Below are 24,032 nucleotides of genomic sequence, written 5' to 3'. Positions count from 1 at the left end.
CAGTTGTGTTACGTTGAGGGGAAGTTGCTCAATGTCGGAAAACACACATTAAACTGGTCTGTGAGCCAAATATCCGCTTTGTTATTGTTCTGCTTTAATGAATGCATACTGTAGCATTGTTAACACTAACTTGTGTGACAATGACGGTCAGACAAAACTAGAAAAACAAAACAAACAAACAAAAAAAAAAACAAAAACAGGTATCGTCAGAGATTTCTAACAGAATGGATCAGTCAGTGACTTCCGGTACTTATATTCGCAAAATTAGTTATGGTTTACTTCGCAAGCTTTCTGACTTCTTGGACCCTCAAGACAGATGGAAAGATGTGATTACGTCCATACGGAAGCCGAATGGGGAGCCGAGGTACTCCCAGCATCATGTCAGGTAAAACGCTGATAAAAACGAGTGTTTTTGGAGGATTTATAGATCCACGTGCTCACAGTAAAACTGTTTTCACAGGAGGTTTGAAGGTCTTGTAGCTCAGGGGAAAAGTCCCACAGTGGAGCTGTTGAATGACTGGGGAACCACCAACAGCACAGTGGGTGAACTTGTGGACATTTTGAGGAGTCACATGTTACTGGCTGCTGCTGATGTCCTGCTGCCTGGTATGATGTGTTTACTTGCTTTTATTTAATACGTCAAGAAAAAAGTAAACACTGTTGTTTTCCAAGAAGCATTGCCAGTGGCCAAACATGACTTCTCCCTTATCTTATTTGGTCTGACTGAAATATTTAATATTTCCTTCCACTGTCTTCAATGAATGATTTCTTTTATTTATAACCTATAAGCTGGTCCTGTGCTCCCTGGACAGGTAGATAATAAAAAAAAACCATTTTTTTATGATGTGAGAGCATGCTCTTTATTAAGATGCATCTTATTTGTTTTCTTTCCTCGCACATTGGAAGATGTTTGGTCGGCTGAGAGGAGGCAGCCTATTCCAGTAAAACCAAACACAGACCTTCCAACCAGACTGCTGGATGATGCAGAGACTCAGCCTCTACCATCCAGCTCTGCTCAGCAGACACAAATATTGCTGGAGAACAGTGAAGCGGGACACATAGGTGGGTGTTTTTCCCTGCAGACTGAGTCATCTTTATTTGATCTGACTGACTTTTATGAGGTATGTCACAGCAATCACTTCTCACTTTTCACTTCACGTTTTTCATCAACTGCCCAGGTTAACTGCAAACATAATCATCTTTTTCTCTTTTTTTTCCCCCCCAACAGTTTGATGGACATGTTTAGACATTTACCGAACCATTGTATCATTATTTTCTAGCTGAGGGTACGCAGATAGTTCAATAGATCATTCATTTCAATAAAGGAAAAATGCAACAAAAGATAACATTTAGGGAAAACATCACTCAAACTGAAACATTTTAGATAATACATTCACCAAATAAAATATTCTGGATAAAACAAACATTTTAAAGGGAAAAGAAATAAACAAAATGCTTCATTTTAGATAACACAACAAAATAGTAACAGCAGCGGACTATAACACGCAGTGTTTTTAGATAACCTGAATGATGATGTGTGTTCAGGGTGATGTTTGGGTTTTCGTGTCGTACAGTGTCATGTTTTGTTTGAAGCGTACTACTGACCTTAAGCAGATCTTTTGCAGTTTTGCACCCTCTAACAAACACTAACCTTGCATCCTGTCTCTTCTCTGAGTTCTCCTGCCAGAAAGTCAGCCTCATGTCTTATCTGTTGCTGTCTCTTTCTTTCTTTTCCTTGCTTTCTACAAAAATGTTCTCTTAGGTTTCTTTGCTAAATCAGCCATAGAATTTCAATAGAGCTAAATGGAGAAGTTAAATATAAACTGTTTATGGATTGTTTGAATGTTTAATCTGAAAAAATGAAGCAAATTTTAACATCTAAATAAAAGATTTGTTGAGTTGATAATAATGTTGGTATCCATGCTGTAACCAAGGCTGTTTTTATCAACTATTAGTAATGTAATTAATGACAGTGATATTTTTTACTTCTCCTAGAAAAAATATAAAAGATTTCAAATGTGCAGCAGAATTTACAAAGTTATTTCACACAACTGAGCAGCAGGTGGCAGTAATTTCATACCCCCATTCTCCCAATTAGAGGACTTCACCAGTTTCCCTTACGGTGAGCTGATGAAGATTACCAACCACTTTGACAATCGTTCGGTGCAGAACGGTGGCAACCGTCTCGGAGAGGGAGGCTTCGGGACAGTCTACAAGGGTTTCTGGTTCAACACGCCTGTTGCAGTGAAAAAGCTCAATCCAGTGAGTAGGTACATTTTCAGAGATAATCCACACATTTATCGACCTTGTAAATCACTTTAAAATATATTTTCCCACTTAGATGGAGGACATATCTCTGGACAAGTTGCAAGTCCAGTTCAACCAAGAAATCCAAACTCTGAAAGTGTAGGTTTGATGGGTCTAACTCTCAGCAGAAAGATAACAATGTGTATTTTTCACACTACTGCTTCACACAGGTGTTCTTTGATCAAACAGTTTTGTTTTTTTTCCCACAGGTTAAAACATAAGAATTTAGTTGACATGATAGGATTTTCCTGTGATGAGCAGCACCTGTGTTTAGTGTATGCCTTCATGGCAAATGGATCTTTGCTGGATCGGTTAGCTTGCATGGTAAGCACCGCTCACAGCCATACACATGTTCTTCCTGTTAAAACCAGACCTTTCATTTTTAATTCTATGATGTTGCTTCATTTCTTTGTTTAAATTCATTTAATTTTTTTTGTTTGTCCACCAAGGATGGAACTCCTCCACTTTCTTGGCAACAGAGATGCCGCATAGCAGAAGGGGCCGCGAGAGGTTTGGAGTGTCTGCACTGCAACCATCACGTCCACAGAGATGTAAAAAGGTACATTCAGCAAGGTCTTCTTGAATTAATGCCCTTTAAATGGTCTTATCTTAAAACAATAAAAACATATATAAATTAAAAAAACAACTGTTTTTTTGTTTTGTTTTTAATCCAGCAAGCCCATTTAGCTATTCTTTTATTATTATTATTATTATTATCATTATTAGTCATGATAATAATTCATTATTTTGTGCAACTCTCTCTTAATTTTACAGTGCAAACATCCTGCTAGATGAAAAGTTTGTGGCAAAAATCTCTGACTTTGGGCTGACAAGAGCGTCGGCCAAGAGCACATCGACAACCATGATGACAGAGAGCATTGTGGGTACCCGTGCGTATATGGCACCTGAGGCACTAAGAGGAGAGATCACCCCAAAATCTGATGTGTTCAGCTTTGGAGTGGTAGGTTTCCTGCATGTATACGCAGAAATAATGTGCTAGACTCAAACTGAAAATGTAACCCAAGATGGGGAACAGTGCTCAGCAGATTACATGAGTGTTAGGTTATCCTAAACTACTGACACATACATTAAAGTATACATTCTGCGAAACTAGAGCTTTGTGTTATGTATCACCTTCCCTTGTTTTCTCACTGAAAATGTGAATCAGTTGAAGGTCCATCTGTCAGAGAAATGACTGAACAGTTTCCCTCAGCATAGCTCACCATGCACGTCTCCATCAGTGTGTCTTATTAGGTCAGCTGCGGCAACATGACAGTATCGGCGAAGACATCAGACACATGCGGAGGCTAATAAAGGTTTCTTGTGGCCTGGAGCTACGTAATAAACCCCGTCTGTCTGTTGTCTACAGGTGTTGTTAGAAATATTGTCTGGACTCCCGCCAGCTGATGAAAACCAGGAGCCACAGTTTTTGGTGAGCTGCACAAAAGAGGCTTTCACTGTGTATTTGCTCCGCTACAGTTTGTCGTAACAGCTTCTTAAAGAATTTGTATTTAATTAGTAAGAGCTTATTAACAATTAAAAGATAACCTAGAAAGGAATTTGACCTACACTTTCATCTGTGCCGATCATAACCCGAGTAAGTTCAGGTGCTGCTTGCAGTGGATAAATCCATTACTAGATGGACGTTGTGACTAAACTTTATCTCTCACAAAAGTAAGCAGAACACTTAACCATTTTTCTTTTTTTTTTTATTTACTCCCATTCTAGATAGACATTAAGGATGATATAGACGATGAAGATGAGGAGCTGACTCTGGAAGGCATTGTGGATAAAAAGATGAGAGACTGGGAGATGAGCCAGGTGGAGACTATTTACTCTTTGGCGTGCAACTGCCTCTACGACAGAAAAAACAGACGGCCACTCGTCAAACAGGTACAGAGAGAGAATATTAGCTGATATTAAGCACTTGTACAAATGCACTACTTTCTCTATGGCACTTACACATGGCCAGCTGATTGTTCAAGGGCATCGTTCAAGACAGTTGCTGTTTTTTCTTTTTTTAATTCACAGTATGACACATTAGTCACGAGACAAATAGTACATTTTCAATGCAATGGCAGCAACATCTCCACTGGGGTTCATGGGGCAACTAAAGGCTGGAAAGGTCATTGGCACAAATAAGGAAACAAATGGAGGGGTATTTGACAACTGATCAGGTTAACTGGCAGCAGTTTAGCAACACGATTGGATATGAAAGGAGCATTTCAGAGAGGCAGAGCCTCTCAGATGTGACTGTCGGTAGAAGTGATATATGCGTTCGCGTTATAATATGCCCACTAGTCACTAAATCAACAAAATTCATGGAAAAAGTCAAGTTTGTCCTTTCATGCTTATTATATCATGAGGGTAGGATGTTAAAGTAGAGGCATGGAGTGGGAATCCCTTCTTTTTAGACAAGTTTACACAACAGAATAATGGTGGTAAATATACTTGTGGTGTGGTATGATTTGAAAACCTAAAGGGAAAGATGAAGAGTACTGTTTAAATACAAGCTAACATTGAAATAAACCATTTAGTTCATTTCATGGTTCAGATTGTCATTAACCACAGTGTTAGAGACCAGCACGTTATGCAATAGGTACTTAAAAATGAACATTTTACATTTGCCAGTAAAGGTTATGTTGAATTTTGAAAGTGCAATCAGCTTTGCAGCCATCTGTTAGAGGCAGCAGTATCAGTCAGAAACTTAAAAAAAAAAACTGATGAAGAAAGGTGGTTCTGTGCTGAAGATAACTCTGGAGCTGCTGAAGCTGACATGGAGAAAAATGCTGCACAAGCTGCTGAAAATAAGTGATTCTTCATGTCCTCTGTACAACTCAGTGAGGAAGCAATTCCGTAAGAGGCTTCTTCAAGTCCAGTGCAAGACAGAAAGGTAAAGGAGAGCAGCCATTAGCCTCCAAAACAAGGCAGTCGTTTATCTTCTTTTAGTTTTCTTTTCTTTTTTTTTTTTTTTTTTACATCCAATTAAAAACTGCAACACTAATTTCCTGCTGGGTTTAATACAATATTTTGCATTTCATTTTGATGATCACTGAGAATGATGAAGGACTGTATGTTTGCAGCTTTGGGAACATTAGTTCATGAGGTTTTTTTTTTCCAGATTGTTAAACCTGCTCATCTTTACTTGTGAGAGAATCTACCTCTTTATGGTGCTCTTTTTATATCCATTCATGTTCATTTAGTGACAGCATGTTACTTTAAAAGTATCACTGAACTTTACCAACCTTTGTTTCTGCCATTGCATTTGTTCCAAAACATTTTGCTGCCATTAAGTTCTACATTAGATTCACTGCTTGTAGTAATCTGTGCATGCTTTGTATACACCCTAACCTGACCCAGTTTTACCACCAAATTCCTCAAATTAAATGACAGATGTTCTTTTTTGTTATGTCAGAATAAAAAGTGTGTCTCCACAGGTCGTTGCAGAAATCCACAGCGTTGTAAAATGCATGTCATTAGATGCTCAGGAACCAGAGTGAAGCACAGCATCCCTGCACCATACTAATTTATTTCCTTCAAAAACATTTCAACTGTTCCATCATATCATTTTATTACACCTGCTTTTATAAATGGTCATTTTACATGGTTTTTTTTTGTTTTTTTTTAAACCTTGTTGTACCAGTGTCAAAAATTGTACCTAAATATGGAAAACTGCTGGAACTTTTATCACAATAAGAGGCTACTGAAAATGTATTTGACTTTTTATGAAGGAATCAAATAAAAACAAGTATGATTTAAATATTTTATTTGTCATCTTTAAAAGAAAGATTTGTAAGAAAACAAGTAAGACCAAACATGTTTTGATTTTTTTCTTCTCCATTATAATGACATTGTATGAATATCAAGGGATTTTCCCTTTACATGAGGTGAGCTTAGTAGTTTGCCTAATATTAATGAGCAGACCAGTGGATGTGGCAACATTTAAATCAAGGTACTAGGTGGTATTCCCTTTTCCTATCCGGTAGCTTGGCCTTTATTGTGGGAACCAGCCAAGTTTCAGTAGCTTCCTCTTTGTGAAATCTGAGATGTATTGATGGAATATTTCTGGAAGCCCCGGTTCTCTCCACTGCAATCCTCACTGACATTCACAATCACCAGAACAGACCAAACTGTTTCTTATTCATAGAGCATCACACAGCTACAATATGTACATTTACAGCACTTGCATAGAAAAATAAGTTTCTCAGCAGATGATTTTTTTTTTTTATGTAAACCACAGTTATATCAAAAAATGAAATCAATTTTCAAATATAAAATGCACTGTTAAAATTAAATCAATTGACATAAGTGAGCTAATTAACTTTTCTGCTTTGGAGCACCTCATTGTGCAAATAGAAGGAGAAACGTTCTACACATTAGACACAAAAACATTAATTGACACAGACTTAAGGAATGCAAGTAAGGAATTCAAGCAAGTGAACTTGAAATGGGAATTTTATCATATTGGCGCAGGTTCACATTCGTCATACTAACATTTTTAAAGTGTCAAGAGCTGGCAACCATGTTAAAACCTCCACTTTGACTTTGGGCCCCTTTCAATCAGACTTAAGCATTTTTTGTGAATGTATTTACATACATAAATATGCTTCCATTTGGCAAGCTACAAATGGAAATTCCAAAGTGTGTCATTGCTCAGTTGTCCTTGGCGTGCATAGTTGGCTTTCTGGGGGAACTCTGGGAATTTGAGGTTGTCTTATTCTGTTGAACAAAGTGTGTCAAATAGGATTTCTCTCTCCCATCGCAGTCATGTTCCACTGTGGAACGTGCTCTGGGTAAAGGTGGTGCTCGGGTACTGAGGTCTGTTTAATCTTCCTCCTCTCCCTCGGCGGGTGGTCGGGTGATGCGGCGGCCACCCCTCTTACCAGCAGGGCCTTTGGGCTTGGCGAATGCCTGCTTATGTGCGTGCTGCTTGGGATGCACCTCCTCGTAAAGGAAATCGCTCGTCAATTCATCCCCATTCTCGATTTCCAACTAGGAAAAAGAAAAATTCTTAAATAACTATGGTTTTGGTAAATAAAGTCCCGGTTTGAGGGATTCAGTCTTATTATTATTATTACGTACCTTTTTTTCTATCTCAATCTTGAGCTCATTTTCCACCATGTCAACAAGGGGATTTTTGCAGCTGGAATACAGCATCCTCTCCCGGATGCTACAATTATACCCAGGCATGGAGTAGATGAAGACTGCAAAAAATAGGCGAGGTGAATAAAGTCAGACGGTACATTACAAAAAAAGAGCAAGGGGTAGAATAAACTGTTCATTATGATTTGTATATAACTACTCACCTGTGGACTCCAAGTAGTCTCCTTCGTGGGAATGCTTGTACAGAAAGAAGTGGTATCGTGGAGAATCTTTCAGGACTCTTTTTGGCAGGTCTTTGATCTCTGTTGGCTCAGTGCTGCACAAGCAAATCTTCTCGTTTTCAGCATCTATGTGCTGTTGACAAAGGAAATGAAAAATTATTCTAAGAAATGACCACTGCATTTACACAATTTGAGACATGCATGAGTAAAAGTCCATTTATGACACTAAAACACCGATATCAGTTTTCTTTTGATCATACACAGCAGAAACAGGCCTGAAGACTTGTGCTACAGATGGACAAAGTTCACAGCTGGTTTCTATACAGCAGAAATGGATGAACACTGATGAACAAAAAGTAAACACCTTCCTGCAAAAAAAAAAAAAACAAAAAACCAAAACATTAAAAGGTGACTATTAGAAACTACATGGTGGAAAAGCAGTCAGGTAGCATCGTTATGGTAAAAACTTACAAATCTTAAAAAGTCTGGTTGGAAAAAATTAATCAAAATCTGACGGTTTGAAACAAGTGTGCAGGAGTTCTCAGAACTTTCTTAAGCAAGCTCTGCATGATCCCCTTTTGTTTATGGATAATTGGCTGCCAGAGATTCCCCTAAAAATAAAATTGGGGTTTTCATTCTATTATTTAAAACAGAGCTCTTTACTTTAACTCTGGCTATGGCTACATGCCATTTTTTTTTTTTTTTTTTTAAATTAATCATTCGGCATTAAATGATTCTGACTTGCAGTATTCTCTTTCAGGTTTATATTGAATTAGTCGTTCTGTATTGAGGTTTACATGTTCAACAGGTTTATTCGCCTTGCACTTGATTCCACTTTAGATTGGTGGGCCTAGCCCCCCCCCCTACGTTCTCTTTGCTGCTGTTGCACCATAAATCTCCCCAAAGTTGGACAAAAAGGAATCTTAAATCTTTAATATCTCTACCATTTTCGGAGAGACATTTATTCTGTTTATTCTTGTCCAAAACAAACAGAAAAAAAAGAAACATTTTTCTCTGGGCTTTTTGTTAGTGTGAATGTTAAAGGGTGAAGAACAAAGCAAACTGCTTTGGCACTGGGTTGTCTTCAGTATGAAATGCACCATATAAATACATTTGAGTTGACAGTAGTCTTAAGACCAAAAAACAAAACAAAGGGAACAGAGTCCAGGCTTCAGCAGTGCGTCAATTGCTCCTTTGTACTTTGAACTGATCTAATCTTGTCACATTGGTCCTCTGAATTTCAATAAGGGAAAAATTTAAACAAAGGCTTTTTTGCAAAAAGACGGACTCATTGTGTCGATTTAGAGACAATTCCTACTCGCTCTTCCCCCCCCCAAAAAATAAAATAAAATAAAAAAATAAAAAACAGAATCAACACAAATAAATGAAAGTGTTTGGTTACTATTTTACAAATGCTTTGTTTTTAAACAACTCACCAGTTGCACATAGTTGATTTTCTTCTCCCTAAAACGTAGAAGCGCTTCAGCAGCATCCTTCTTAATAGGGAAAGCCACTCCCTGCAGAGTCTGCTGCTTGGTGTCTACATGAATGTCTGTCTGCACCTGAACGCAGAACAACAAGATTAATATCAGCTTAATAACACTAGAGCTTAAAAAAAAAAAAAAAGTCGTTAAACAAAACCTCTTTCGGTGGATTAAATCCAATCATATAACAGGACCGAGACTTTCTACTGATGCTTTTAAGTTTCGAATAAGTCAAATTAAATAAGAATCCTTTTCTTCATCAGCTGGTAAGAAGGGGCAACAAGCAGCTTAAAGGTTGGAAAAAGATGAATACAGATGGGGTGTACGTATCGGAAGCGACAAGGCGCCTCCAGGAAATCACACAGAAAACTCCAAATGCTAGGAGGATTACACTGATGGATTGCATCTATTTTTAGAAACCTGTTCCCACAAAATGAAATGTAGCACAAACATGATTGAGCCTCTGTTGTAGCTACCTTCATACAAAAAAAGGGATTGCAGGTCTTTTATCCATCTGCTTAGTAAAAGGCTGGCAGACTCTGAAGCACGACAAATGATAAATATTTCAAAGCCTCTTTTTCATCTAGGCGGCACAGATTAATGCTATATTATCTTCCCTCAACAGCTGGTGTAGTGGGACAAGCAGAAACCTCACTTCCTATTTGCTCTACTGCTTTTTTTTTTTTTTTTTAAATCAACCATAGTTTGGAGAGGGCCTTCACTACTCAGAGCACTTCCATATATGGTGAGGAAGACCGTTCTTGTTTATGTGACAGGCAGAGAGATTAGCAATTAGAAAACACTACTGCTCAGAGAAGAAGAGTTTATTTCTAGAAAAGATCCCCTGAATTCTGATGAGACACTTCAAATATTTTCTAAAAATTTCTCTTTTGTGCTGCCCTTTTACATCAGGAGAGTAAACAGTGCTAACAACATTAGCAGCATGAGATGGATTTTGCATTGAATCACTGCCAAACTCTCAGCTACAAAGTGCTCTTATTTGCATGGAGCTCCCAACAGGGAAATGTCACCTCTGCACCCTCATAAAAATCTCATCTAAAGAAACTTATCACTGTAAACATTACTTTTTGGAACTATGGCTGTGAGCTGTACAAGCCTAATAGATTAATGTCTGCAAACATCCTGCTGTTCTAACACATCAGCATCTTTGCCCTCTCTTGATACTGCCAAGCAAGCATACGCACACTTGCACTGCAGCTGACCTTGTGCTACTGAAAGGCTGCACTGCTGGCCTTCATTGATACTCTACTCTGATTCAGGTGGGATTTACATCTCACTCACACACACACAAAGGAGATGCGATTAGGAAAAGTGCTGCTGTGAGTTGGACCATGTCAGTTTTCTTTACCAAGAAGCCTCAAGTGCAAAGACGACATAGTTCCATCCCCTTTCGAAACGGAAACACACAACAAGCCTGATTCAAGCCCACTTCAGACACAAGAAGTCTTTAGTGTGTTATTTCCTTAAAAGCAAACACTGACCAGGATGTGACATGTGATTCGCTGGTGTGTGTTTGTGTGATGACGTTTACCTCATTGAGTTTGATCTGTCTCAGTTCCTCCTCTGCAGCAGTGAGGGGCAAAGGGGCAGCCTGCGAGGTCAGATATTTCTTGTAGCCACTGAGGTTTAAATCATCCTAGAACCAAACAGAAGCACAGCATTTAAGTCACACACGTCGCTGGCTGTTAAAACATGCACACTGCATGCAGCTTTATTTTTACACAGCTGACTGATATTTGGGGAAAAAAAAAAGTCATAATGTGTCATGGTGTGACAAACCTTGGTGGTACCAAAGATCTCATCCTTAATGTGGCCGCCTCCAAACTCTTTCTTCAGTGTTGCTCTGGTAGCAGCATATAACATTTTATGTCGCACCTGGTAAGTAAAGCAGTAAAATAATGTTAGGCAAGAAATTTAACATAACTTTTTAGGTTTTTTAAAAAATGTATTATTATTCATTTCTGGGCGCTTGTTACTGTTACTGATTCAAATAAAGACAAATATGGGAAAACTCTACACTATGAATGCATATTTTGTAATCCAGCATCTTTAAAATTTTGTGAGTTTATTACTGGGAACTTTAAGTCTAGTGCCTATTTCAAGTTATGCAGATGAGCAGACCTCAACTTTTTTTTGTTAGTCATTCATAACTACTAACCACAAGCACATGAGAAACATATGGAACACGTTTAAATTTAATACTTGGTATCTGCCACATTTAATCTCACCATCTGTGGGTAACACTGCAGTGAGGTAGGGTTCTCTCAAGTGTGCTTTTACTACAACGTTGTTCTCTCCAGAAAATTATTGCACACTCGAAGAAAACTTAGCTAGAATTCCTCCCAACCCCAAACCATTAGTGGCACCACTTTGATCAGAAAAAAGGGTTAAGAATTACACATCATTCTCCATTGTTACCTCCCAGTAAAAAAAAAAAAATGAACACAATGCAGATCTGTGTTTCATTATTGAGGGTCTGTCTTGGTAAACATGAGCTTTGCTCCTCTGGTTCATTTGATGAGCATTGTGCCTATAAGTGCTGATACAGCCTAATGTTCACCGTTTAATTAGTGCGCCCTTATAGCACAAACAGTATCAAAACAGGGATATTTTGTGTTTGTATCTCTAATCCATTACGACAATCAACCGAATGTGAAGCATTTCAGGCAAACAGATATTTTGCAGCATCTGTCTACTATCTGTTTAAGGGGACATGATAAAATTTCTGCAACAGTAACTAATCTGAGTTGCGCTCATTATAAAAGTTAATGCACTAGTCGTTTATAGTTACAAGGCTTTTTTTAAGATAATTTCAGCCTGCATTATTTCCAAGCTTACAGCCTTCTTCCTTAAATTAGCTATTTTTTATATTGTCTACACAAACATTATAAACACCCTTTTAAAAAAAACTGTCTACAATTTATTCTAGATCACTTCCAAAATGTACTGAAATTTAAGTTGGACTGAGACCCATTCTTAGAAAAAGAACAAAAAAAAAAAATCTACCCAGTGTCTTTTGCATAAAGTTGCAAACAGACAGGCAAACCAGGCAAAACATAACCTCCTTGACGGAGTTAAGGATCACAAACTGGGAGAGTTTAGCATTCCTCTCTATGAAATCCTATTTATGGTTGTATAAATGATTTGACTGGATGGTACTAAACTAAAAAACAAACTAGCCCATGTGTCCAGGTGAGGCAGCAGCATGCAAGCAAGAGCTGGTTATGAAATGATTTTGCAACTTCCAGGCAAGCCTCAACCTGATGTACCGTTCTTTCAGCTGCGTTCAGGAATTTTAAGCTCAGCTAAAGTTCAGGAAGTACATACTTTTTATGTGCAGCTCCACTGTGCAGTTAAAAGAGCTACAAATATCCTCCAGCCTCTTGAGTCTGGTCCCTGCAACATTCCTCAATCCACTGCAACAGCAATCCTATTTGTTAATTGCTATGCCCATTTTGAATCACAGTGGCATCTTAAGTACTTCATTAGATTTTACTGGCACAATATACCAGTAATCACTTAGGTGATAGTAGTCAAGTTGAAATCCCATTTAATGCCAAGCATACAATAAGATGACAACACAGAGAATATTTGGTCTAAATTTAGAACAGTTGTGGCATTTAAATCAAAGATGAAGATTGCAAGCTAAGTGCTACGTATCTTGAGAAGGAAAAACACCATAATCAGCCCATATTTAGTTTTTATTTCAAGAGGGCTGTTAGGAAGTAATGAATACATATAAAAGCTGGCGGCTTTGGTGTGGTAAACTCAACCCATCTGATACCAAAGGCAGTGTAGAATAAATGCCATCAAGAATAGAAAGCTATTCATTACACAAAGTACAGGCTTGGTTTTCTTACAGCGGAGTGGTCCGGTGACCAGGCTAGGAGGATCCATTCATAGCCCTGGTTGTTAGTAGAGTCCAGTCGGTAGAGAATGTAGCAGGGCACATCATCATCCAGTAAAGGCAGCACTAAGGAATCATATTCCTGGTCCCACTTTTTTGATGCCTTCCTGGTACTGCCCAGAGCCAGCTGCTCTGAAATGACAATGTGCAAAACCAAAACATCAGTTCTGCATGGATTTCTTAGTCACACATTAGCAGAGGTTTGGGCAGAGGTTCAAGTTAAGAGCGAGTTGTATACAAATACCAAAAACATCAGGGGCACTGCTTACCATCCTCAATGACAACCTTTATGACACGATGCTGGTCTCCTGTCTTGGCACTGGCAAAGATATCCTTTAGATCATTCCCCGCTGCGAAAAGACAGATAGGAAGGGGTTGGGGAGTCAGTTTCTGGTTAACAAATCGGCTCTGAAAATGACATTTTGACTTTCAGATTCTGAGTCAAACTGTGGAACAGCCAAAGTAGGAAGATGCATGCATAAGGTCTTTAAAGATCAAATTAATGCACTTTAATCTGAAGTGAAAAATGATGAAAACAACCTCAGCAGGAAGGTTGAGCTGGGCTACTGTGACAACTTTTTCCTTTGTACAGATAGAACATAGCAAACTGCAGCCATAAAGACATAGAAGCAGCTGTACATCTAAACAGTCCCTCTGGTTTAAGACCTTTATTTATTACAACAACAAAAACAAAAAACAAAAAAAAAGAAAGAAAGAAAAGAAAAACAACACCTCTGTCTGAATGATAGCGTCGAGCTGGCAATGGTCGCTCTGTCTGTGAGCTCAGCTACTTTGTTGGTTTTGGTTTGTTTTAGCTCGAATTAAAGCCAATACACGAATACAAGCCGACAATAGTCGTCTGTGGTCATTGTGTAATTTAGGTCACACCCAACTCAATATCCATATTAAAACCCTCCATGTTCACTTCAGAGTAATCGGCGTATTTACGGAAACAGGTAGCAAGCCTGCAGTTAATTCACATGAAGGCGTCGCCCCTTCATTCAAAGCAAAAACTAATAACCTCACATGAATTCAGCTTCATGCTATAAAGCAGATAAGAATGCTTTTTAAAACAGAGAAAATTTAAAGTGTTGGAGATCAATCTGCCCATCACTTAGTGGTTCGTAAAGTGTAAAAAAGGCAAGTGAATTTGTCCTACAAGTGTCCAGACAGAGCACCGCTGGTCACTCAAATCACAGTACCGCGAGGCTAGCTAGCACTAGCTAGCTAAGTTGACTAGCTCCTCGTTGGCAATGAATTGTCGCTGGCGCTTGACGCTGCGTTGGGATTTATACAACCACAAAGGAAAGTACATAATAACGAGAAGCTTAAATCTGAAAGAAAAATACGCTTTCTACCTTGAATGCCCGTTTGATGTGACATTGTGTCTTTCGTCGGACAGAAGACCGAAGCAGCTGATCAGGCGAAACCACCAGAGCCCAGAAGCAGGAAGTGAACTACATAGAAGAGATCCGCCCCAAGTCTGTCGTCACCGACATAAACTGTCAGGTGGTTACGAATCATCTTAAAAATGTTTATAATTTAAGAGCCTCCCTACTCCTCCACAAGAAAAGAATGGGAAGGAAAAAAAACACATTTTTAAAAATCTTTAATTGTAAATCACAAATATGAAGGAAGTGTTGCTTTGCAGACAGCAGGTGTTGCATCAGTGTTGGCATGGTTACAGTCCCCTGTTGCTCCCTGATGTGGAGTTATTTTACTATATGGTGTAGCTTGTCTTTTCTTAACCTTCAAGATAGTTGAACAAGATATTGTCTGTTCTTTAGGGAGATGTTTTAACGGAAATAGTTGTTGAAAGTTGCTGAATAGATTATTAAAAATTAGTTTACTGATTATTTCTGATCACTTTCAGTTAAGTTTACTGACTCGTGAATCTATCATTTATCAAGGTGTGTCCAAATCTTTGCAAAGAAATGCCGATTGTGCTTATTTGTAAACTAAGCCGTGAGAAATGCCCAACCAGCCTAGTTTATCAAATGTAAAGTACATTTCAGTGATCTCAGGTATAACAAAAGGCATGAATATTAACCCACCTTTACTTTTGGTACTAGTTTAAATTTCATATTTCTGATATTGCTGTGGAGAAGGAAAGTAAAACATTTATATGATTTATATTATTTTTTTCAACTATAAAGTCAGATAGTGTTTTCTTGTGAAGCGGTTTGTGATTTTTTTTTTATCTTGAAACTTGCTATATAAATAAAGATTTACTTACTTACTTATTGCTATGTTATCCGTTTGTTCTCCTTGTTGATTTCATCGTGAACAAATAGCCTTACATTTTGACATGAAATCTGGCAACATCTGGAAACACACTTTGCTTCTTTTCTCCGCTTTCTATCTCTCCTCCTTAAATTAATCCATTAATATTTTGGAAGAAACATTATCCCATCACCAGAGAGAATTTCAGCTCTACTTCAAATAGAACAGTTTCACACAGGAAGCTGCAACAACAGCACTTCAAAGTACTGCGTGTATAAGAGATACTGTAAATGCTCAAACTGTAAATTAAGAAATAACAAACAAAAAATAAAAACCCAAACAAACATGGATCTAGTTACAGGTGTTTTCCTGTAACTGAAAAAAAAAAAAATATATATATATATATAATGCTACATTTGTTGAATCAATAATAGGAATTTTCATTAAACTTTTTGAACTAATCAACTGGTCTTTGCCAGATGACCTCACATTATCACTCATAATCCTTTAAGATCATGCTTTATATAGGTGGATCAGCAACAGTGAACTGCCAGTTTGTAAGGCAGGAAAATAAGCAAAATCATAACTGTAACCATGCTTCACAATTAAAATGTAATGTTACTGAAAAGATTTCTCTGATCTTCAAAATAATTCTTACCATGATAAAACATCTCTCTTAATTTATCTGTCCAGATCATTGTATTCCTTGACTGACAAACTAAATTCATTCTGTGATGTTCTTTTTCGACAATAAAAGGATTCCCTGGCATTTCTTAAGTGCAATTAAACTGTGTGTGTGCGTGTGTGTGTGTGTGTGTGTGTGTGTGTGTGTGTGTGTGTGTGTGTGTGTACACCACTCTGCATTTAGTGTTAAATTTGATGAAGTGTCCAATCCTGGATAAAAAAATAAAAAACAAACAAACAAAAAACTAAACTACACTTGAAAATCTACTCTATACTTAATTAGGTCTTCTTAAAAGTGGGGATTTTTAAAAAAAAAAAAAAAAATCACATTAGGTTTGATACTTTTTATTCTAAATCAAGTAACACACTCATAAACCCCCAGAAGCTTTTTTTTATGAGGCATATATGTGTAGATCTGGGCTTGTTTACAGGAAAGACTCCCTCTGTTTCATAATTTAAAAGGAAATCTGTCTTTGGCTGTGGCAGAAAGACAGTGCAGATAACACAAAACTACATTTTAAAAAAGGCAAATCAAATTAGAGAATAATTATATATATATATATATATATATATATATATATATATATATATATATATATATATATATATATATATATATATATATATATATATATATATTCACTGTCACTGAATATTTATATATTCTCTATTATTATATATATATGTTTATATATATATAAACAATGCAACATCTTGACAATATCCAAGCCACAGGCAGGCAACCTATAAAATTTATTTTAAAAGTTCATTATGTACACATGACCACTGCTGGTGAATGAAGGACATTTTGCAGCCCTTTTTCTTGAACTTAATAGTTTCCAAATGTTAAAGATGCATAAGAAAAGTTCAGCCTGCCTCTTCTGAAAGAGACCCTTGTTGCCATTTTATTTAACCCATGCCCTCATTTTATGTTATGGATTTTAAGATGTAGAGTTTGATATTTTTTCAATTTAGATAACAAAAACTGACTAAACAAGCAGATTTGTTCATCACCTGTATAAGCGAATAGGCTTCTTTTCCCATAGCATTAAACCTTATTCACATTGAAAGAAAATTAATTTTCTTTTGTAGCTTTTTAAAACATGAACGCACATTCACGAGATATCATCTGACTTAAACGTCTTTTATTTATAAGAAAAAGCTTTATTGTGACAGGCCCCACCGGAAGTCATATGTTTTTACTGTCTGCAGCTTGATAATGGTGAGTAAACGTGTTGGCTGCATTACGTTGCACTGATGTTAAAGCCTGCCCTGTTCATCCAGCCGTCTCCATCCATCGCACAGCAACACTATCAGCTTCCAAGAAGCTGCCTGAACCGTCCCGCGTGGATCCGCTGCCGTGTCACCGCCCGGTGTGTGGATAACTCCCGCACAATGGCAGAGGATTTGGGGGAGCCTCTGTCGTACACAAACAACAGGTCGCATGGATAATCCTGGTAACAACCCCACCGTATCATCTCGTGTTTTGGATGATCAGAGCGCCGCTGTCGGCTTGATGTGGCCGCGGCGCCACGCGGAAGCTGGGCATCTCAGCTGGGCTGTCGACTGAAAGGAAAGCGGCGTGGAGCAGGTGCGTTCATGATGGATGATGCTACCGCACATGCACTTATTATTGAACCGACTTGCAGGCATGTAGGACTTGCACGAATTTCTCCGGCGCCACATTTCACTGGATGCAACTACATTTTCGGTTGTATAATCAGATCACTCTGGTCAAGACGCGTTATCTCTGTTATGTGGGGTGGCTAATAGGACATCTGACTTAGACACAGGGGACCTGTGTCCATGTGTGTGTGGTCATAAATTAATGCCCTCAAGGCAGAGATCTATTCAGAATTTGACGGAGCTGGAAGAAAGAAATTGGCCATTTAGGTGATTTCCTATTGCACATAAATTTGGACTGTTGATCAGTCCAAATGGAATTTGGATTGTGTGTCATCAGGAAATTTCCATATCATATTGCAAATTCAGTTTATGGCTGCCTTGCCAAATGGGACAGCTGGTCCTATGGTACTGTTACAGAGATCCCCTTCCTCTTAATGCTTAGAATATGATAAAGGTACAATAAATTTAGCAAATTATCAAGATGAGCAGCTTCAACCTCTCATAGTGGAATCGTCAGCTCGGTATCATCTGAGGGGGCGTTTAATGGCATGACAAACAAGATGCCAGTGAAATTTAATATCCACATGGGTGTTCCTCTGTGGCAGGTCTATTTCTGGTGCCATAGCGTCATTCCAAACTTCCGCTGTGAGGTATTTTAGGAAAAGATGTCAAGGCAGGGAACTCTTTCGGGAAGTTCAGGCGAGCAATAGAGAAACAGTTCAGAGTATGGGTTCATGGGGAAACCAAGGTTGTTGAATTTACCAACACAGAGAGAGGTGCTGCTAGGGGTGCGACTCGAATAGTCTTGGAAGGTGTTCCAGAGCAAAGCTTCGATTTGAACTTGCCACCGTTTCTTTTTAGAGGGAAGCAGAAAGCTGCCAGGTTCGTTGGACATATCTTCAAAAGCTGGGAATCAACTTATAACTGGATAGTGCTTCAGGATTCCACTTAATCCAGGTTTATTACGTCTTTCAGTCTATTGTGAGATGAATGTCAAACCTTTGTGCTTTGGGTTCCGGTCCATTGTAAGCTTGTAAACTTGCAACAGGTTTAAATAGTTTTCAATCTGCCAATTGTTTGTTGTGCTGGCATCACCTGGCAGTCATAGCAGAATCTCGCTGTCACATTTATGTGATGACATGTAACCAGGAATGGCTGAACCTTGATTTAGAATTTCACAAAATCTGAATAAATGCTAATATATCTGAAGGGGATCTTACAAATCCCTGCAGTTCACTTTAAGATAGAAGCCTCTCCTCGATTTCTTCTTTTTGTGATTGCTCTACAAATTCCTTAAGTCCCAAGTACCCCTTCTCTTTTGTACAGTCTTCCCGTTGGAGAGGTGGGTGGCATTATCATTTCACCATTTTGTTATCCCAACCCACCCTAATGTTTTGTACACTCATTATGCAAATGTTTATTGTTACTGTAAAAAGAACATGTATATGGGAATGATGACAAGATAATTGTGGCAAGTCGATTGGTGTGGCAGGATAGTTTGGGGTCGCCATTCTTAGCAGAAATTCTGTTCTTTCTTCTAGGAATTGGAGTGGGCATGCTCATGTGATTTGTGATCTATTTTATTTTGTTTCCTTCAGGTATGTAAAGATAAGTGGAAGTGAAATGCCTATATTTTGTTATGATATTCGCCCCCTTTTGTACAATCTTCCTGTTGGAGAGGTATAGGAGTGGGCACGTTCACGTGATTTTTGATCTATTTTATTTTGTTTCCTTCAGCCTTCGGGAGGGAAATTAAACTGAGGTTTCCTCCAAAGATCACGCTGTGTCGCCACAATCTGTTATTCAGCACAACGCAGAAGCGGACCGGTTACAGATAGAAGCATTAAAAGTAAAGCTGCTTTTGTTTTAGACCAAAAAGTACAGTTTGCAGTTTTGCTGAACTGTCTTAGTTGTCTAAATTGACTGTAATCCCAATCCACACCAAAAGTCAGTGATATTCAGACCTGTAATCTGAGTTTGAGGGATATTTTCGTTTTAATCTGCCTTGCTGATCTGACTGTAATTTAATCTGACTAAAAGAAGCCCTTTCTCTCTGACTCCTAGGTGCAGTGTGGCTGGGTGGGGAGGCTCAACAGGATGGAAATAGATGCCTGTTTTCGCTACTACTTCCAGCACCCGTGGTCACGACTCATTGTGGCCTACCTTGTCACTTTCTTCAATTTCCTCATCTTTGCCGAAGACCCCATATCTCACAGTCAGACTGAAGCGCATATGATCGTGGTGGGCAACTGCTTCTCATTCCTGTTCAACAAATACCCCGGCCTTGGGTGCAACATCCTGAAAGTAATATGTTGGATACTGGCCATCATCACTGGCATGCTTGCTGGGAAGTTTATATTCCACCGTCAGCTCTTTGGTAAGTTATCTGCATAGTAATGCTGTGGAATTTGCAGTGTATTGCAAGCACTGGAAGGGAAACTTCCTCCTGGGTTGTTTTTATTGTGGCTATTCATCAGTCTGAAATACCTTGTAATCTGACTAGATTTTCATTGGTAATGCAGTTAAATATGATCTCTCCATTTTCAGCTTTTTCTCTAGAACTAGAAATATCCAGTAAATAATTATTCATGATTGTTCTTTATGTCCTAACCAAAAAAGAAAAGAAAATTATGAACAGATTTTTTTTGTGAACTTTGAAGGCTTAGGTGGTCAGTCTGAGTGAGAACCAGAAGACAGTGTGTACAGCCATATAGTAGTTAGTTATCAATTGCAGGGTAACCACATCATTAATCATACTGTGTTTTGTTGGAAATTTGTACTATAAATGAAAACATCATTCATAAAAGGAACACCATACTGTATTAGACAATAGGCCTGATAAAGTTGTGACATTGAATAAAATGTAAATAAAAGCAGAGCACAATGATTTGCCGATCTATTTTAACCTATGCTCAGTTGAATACACTACAAACACAAGATCTATGCTGTTCAAACTGACAAACCTTTATTGGTTTTTTTTCTTTCTTTTTTTGAAAATATATCCTCATTTTGAATTTTATTCCTGCAGCATGTGCCAAAAAAACTAAAACAGGGGCAAGAAAAGAGTGGGAAAGTGGGGGAATGCTCAAAAATACCTGTTTAGGACATTTTATATGTGAATAGGTTAATTAGAAATTGATGAGTGTCATGAATGGGTATAAAAAGAACATCCACAAATTCATAAGCAATCACGGGGCAAAGTTCACCACTTTGTGAACTGCTGTGTGAGCTAATTGTCCAACTGTTGAAGTACAATGTTTCTCAAAGTACAATTACAAAAAAATGTAGCGATTAGCGGCAAGGATGAAAGCCATTATTGACCTGTGATCTCTCAGGTGGAACTGCATTAAAACGCACATTTTGTGAGGGATATCACCGCCTGGGTTCAGGAACATTTCAGAAAACCTGTGTCATTTAACACAGTTTGTTGCTACATCTATAAGTGCAAGTTAAAACTCTGCCATGCCAAGCAAAAGCCATATATCAACAACACCCAGAAATGCCACTGGTTTCTCTGGACCCAAGCTCATGACCGATAGACTGATGCAAAGTGGAAAAGTGTGCTGTGGTCTGACAGGTTCACATTTCAGTTTTTTGTTTTGTTTTTTTTAAAATCATGAATGCCATGGCCTCTGGGCCACAGAGAAAACACAGAGACTATTTTGATTGTTATCAGTGCAAAGTTCAAAAGGATCTGTAATGGTTTGGGGGTGTGTTACAGCACGTGACATTGGTAGCTTGCACATGTGTTCAGGCATCAATAATGCTGAAAGGTACATACAGGTTTTGGAGCAACATATGCTGCCCTCCAAGTCTTTTTCAGGCATATCCCTGGTTCTTTCAGCAAGACAATACCAAGCCACATTCTGCATGTGTTACAACAGCTTGTCTTTGTAGTAAAAGAGTGCAGGTACTACACTGGCCTGCTGCAGTTCAGACCTGTCTCCCGTTGTGTGGTGCATTATGAAGCAGACAATACAAAAACAGAGACCCCAACTGTTGAGCAGCCGAGGTTATACATCAAGCAAGAATGGGAAAGAATTCCACCTACAGAGCTTCAACAAAGTGTTCTCAGTTCCCAAATGCTAATTGAGTGTTGTTGAAAGGAAAGGTGATGTGACACATGCCCCTGCCCTTCGCATTTTTAGAATGTCTTGCAGGCAGGAAATTCAAAATAAGCAAATATTTGCAAAAACAATAAAGTTTATGAGTTTGAACAGTAAATATCCTGTCTTTTTAATATAATCAATTGAAAATGGATTAAAAAAAGATTTGCAAATATTATGTTCTGTTTTTATTTATTTTAAATATAGTCTCAGTTTCATTGGAATTTGAATTGAAGCTACTGGGATGGTGGATTTGTCAGAAAAATGTTTACACAGTTAATAAGACTTTGGAAAAGTTTGATTTCTGATAGGCTTCAATACACTTAAATGTCTTCACTGGAGTACACAGCCTGGCAGCCTAGAAATACCGTAGGCTACTTTTTAAGGTGCTTCTGCATTGGCTTCAGTTTTCAGATCCAAAGGCTATTTTAATCTTTTATTCCCCATCACTACCAGGTTGAGTGGCTTCGGGAATTTTCCCAGGCTCGATGCAGCTCCCCTGTGAAGTCACAAAAGGCTTCAAACAGCTTTTTCACAGACTCAGCTGTTGTCCCCAAGACAAATAAATAGACTTTGATGTATAAAATCAGTGAAGTTCTCTCTCTTAATGGCCACCTAATATTTGAAACAGCCACATGGTTCAACTATTGTGTGTGCCTGTGGGAACTTTAAGTCCTAGTTTTCTCCGTTCAGCGAGTGAAAAGCCGCCTGTAAGGCTTTACAACTAAATTACAGTTTGAAAGACAAACCCTAAAGATAGTCTGGTCCCATTTGAATATCTCAACAGTCATCTCAATGAACTAAATGTGGTATGCATTAGGAAGATTTATATATTTACAAAGAATTGAAGAATATTTGCTAATATTATTAGTTATTTTTCCCAGCTATTTTCTGCAGCTCAATCTTCTTCACCTCTATATGCCACATGTTTTCATACTGCTGACTTCCTTCACCTCTAGCACCTCCATCATAATTTCCCTGTTCTTTGCCCCCTACTTTCTATTTTTCTCATCCACTCGTATAACTTCACACACCTCCTGTCTTTGTGTGTTTTTCAACTCTCCATTTCTCTCTCCTCACAAAAAGGCTGCAACTGCAATCTCAGCAGCCATTCATTTGTTTATTGTATTAAAGCTGCTCAGTTTCCTTCTCACTTCACATCTCACTTTGCCTCTGATGTCATTGGTCACCCAGCTTCTTTCAATAACCCATTAGTGATGATAATTGGAGGCCACAAAGTGTTAATGGTGAGGAGGTTTCTCTGAGTGATTATCTCCACTGACCACAAATGTAGAGCCAAGAGTGCATGATGACATGATACTTTTAGCAAATGCAGAACCCTCATTAAGAGGAAAAAGTGGAACATTCATTTTGAGGGCGGTATTTTTTTCTGTACAGAGCAGACAGCCTAATAATACCAGCTGTTCCATCGTCTCAAGTTGCAATCATTAAATTGAGTCAGGTGTTCCCCTACATAGGATCTGTGATAATGTTTCAGTGTGTCTCTACCTCTGGGACAAGACTCAGCATCACCATGCATGCTAAAAGGGTCCTTGAAAACTTCTTTGGGTGATTATTTGGGTGTTAGTTTTTTTAGTATGTAGTTTAAAAACTTTAAAATGACAAACTTTAAACAGACAAAGTCATAATTATAGACAAGATACAAGAATACTTTATTCATCCCTGATGGGAAATTCAAGGTTCAAATACAATCCGTCCAAGATTTTACAGACATTTTACACGGAACACAGGCCTGGGCAGTACTTCGGCTATATCCAGTGCTGCCTTTCAGTTAAGTGGAAAGTAACAACATGAGGTAAACGTGGGTTGGAGGGGAAAAAAAAAGGAAGTTTATTTGTACTGCCCTCACAGGGCAGTCTAGAGGTTCAACAAAAAAACCCTCAAAAACAGAAAAAGCACATATTCAGACAATCGTAACATAAGGAAAACACATAGGAGCGCCTGGTCAGGGTGGTATCTCCCAGCACAGCCAGTCAGTTCGCAGCCGAGGAAGGCGCGTCCAACCAACTCACTGTCCGTGAGTGGAGGGAAGGAAAAGAACCGGCGAAGATGGGGAAAAATAGTTTGTCTGTAACACTGAGTGTGAGTGTGCGTATGAGTGTGCGCTCAGTGAGTGAGTCTGTGAACTATCCCCCAGTTCATCTTTGCCACCTGTTGAAACGCGGCTCTCAAGAGCTTCAGTTTAGTTCCACAGGCCTGAGAAGAGAGTGGGGAAGGTGGGTCTGAGCTTCAGATACCAAAACCTTCCAGGAAACGTGATAACCAGCTTGCTAAGGCCAGTGCAGGGAGCCAGATTCAGATAACAGCTTTGTTTTGGGTCAGTCTGAGC

General features: G+C 38.5%; 3 protein-coding genes across 5 annotated transcripts in view; 2 read left to right on the top strand and 1 right to left on the bottom strand.

Annotated features, from left to right (window-relative positions):
• Positions 1–224: 224 nt before the first annotated feature.
• irak4 (interleukin-1 receptor-associated kinase 4) lies at positions 225–5,826 on the top strand (the record flags this gene model as incomplete). Its single annotated transcript, XM_079257046.1, has 11 exons — positions 225–385; positions 461–606; positions 907–1,062; positions 2,099–2,262; positions 2,342–2,406; positions 2,517–2,631; positions 2,757–2,866; positions 3,082–3,268; positions 3,677–3,739; positions 4,036–4,200; positions 5,745–5,826. 11 exons carry the CDS (start codon positions 225–227, stop codon positions 5,805–5,807), a joined length of 1,395 nt encoding a protein of 464 aa, XP_079113172.1. The 3' UTR covers positions 5,808–5,826.
• A 286-nt stretch (positions 5,827–6,112) lies between these two features.
• Positions 6,113–14,479, bottom strand: twf1a (twinfilin actin-binding protein 1a). Its single transcript, XM_079259659.1, has 9 exons — positions 14,402–14,479; positions 13,313–13,393; positions 12,997–13,175; positions 10,916–11,011; positions 10,668–10,772; positions 9,068–9,193; positions 7,614–7,764; positions 7,390–7,511; positions 6,113–7,299 (listed from the first exon to the last, which is right to left on the bottom strand). The coding sequence occupies exons 1-9, from the start codon at positions 14,424–14,426 to the stop codon at positions 7,132–7,134; spliced, it is 1,053 nt and encodes a 350-aa protein (XP_079115785.1). The 5' UTR covers positions 14,427–14,479; the 3' UTR covers positions 6,113–7,131.
• A 2,881-nt stretch (positions 14,480–17,360) lies between these two features.
• The window catches only part of tmem117 (transmembrane protein 117), a 45,318-nt gene continuing 38,646 nt past the window's right edge, over positions 17,361–24,032 (top strand). The window contains exons 1-2 of one of the 3 annotated variants that reach the window (XM_079255014.1): positions 17,361–17,541; positions 19,641–19,953. In XM_079255014.1, coding sequence (XP_079111140.1) covers positions 19,674–19,953 — 280 coding nt within the window. In that variant the 5' untranslated portion in view covers positions 17,361–17,541; positions 19,641–19,673. Of the gene's footprint in view, positions 17,542–18,270; positions 18,534–19,312; positions 19,426–19,640; positions 19,954–24,032 lie in introns of those variants that run through there. The other 2 variants (XM_079255013.1, XM_079255015.1) reach the window with 2 other exon arrangements.

This window comes from Telmatherina bonti, assembly GCF_933228915.1.
Source record: "Telmatherina bonti genome assembly, chromosome: 2".
Taxonomy (NCBI): domain Eukaryota; kingdom Metazoa; phylum Chordata; class Actinopteri; order Atheriniformes; family Telmatherinidae; genus Telmatherina; species Telmatherina bonti.
Note: the sequence above shows the minus strand (reverse complement) of the source record. Positions and strands in the feature narration are given on the sequence as shown.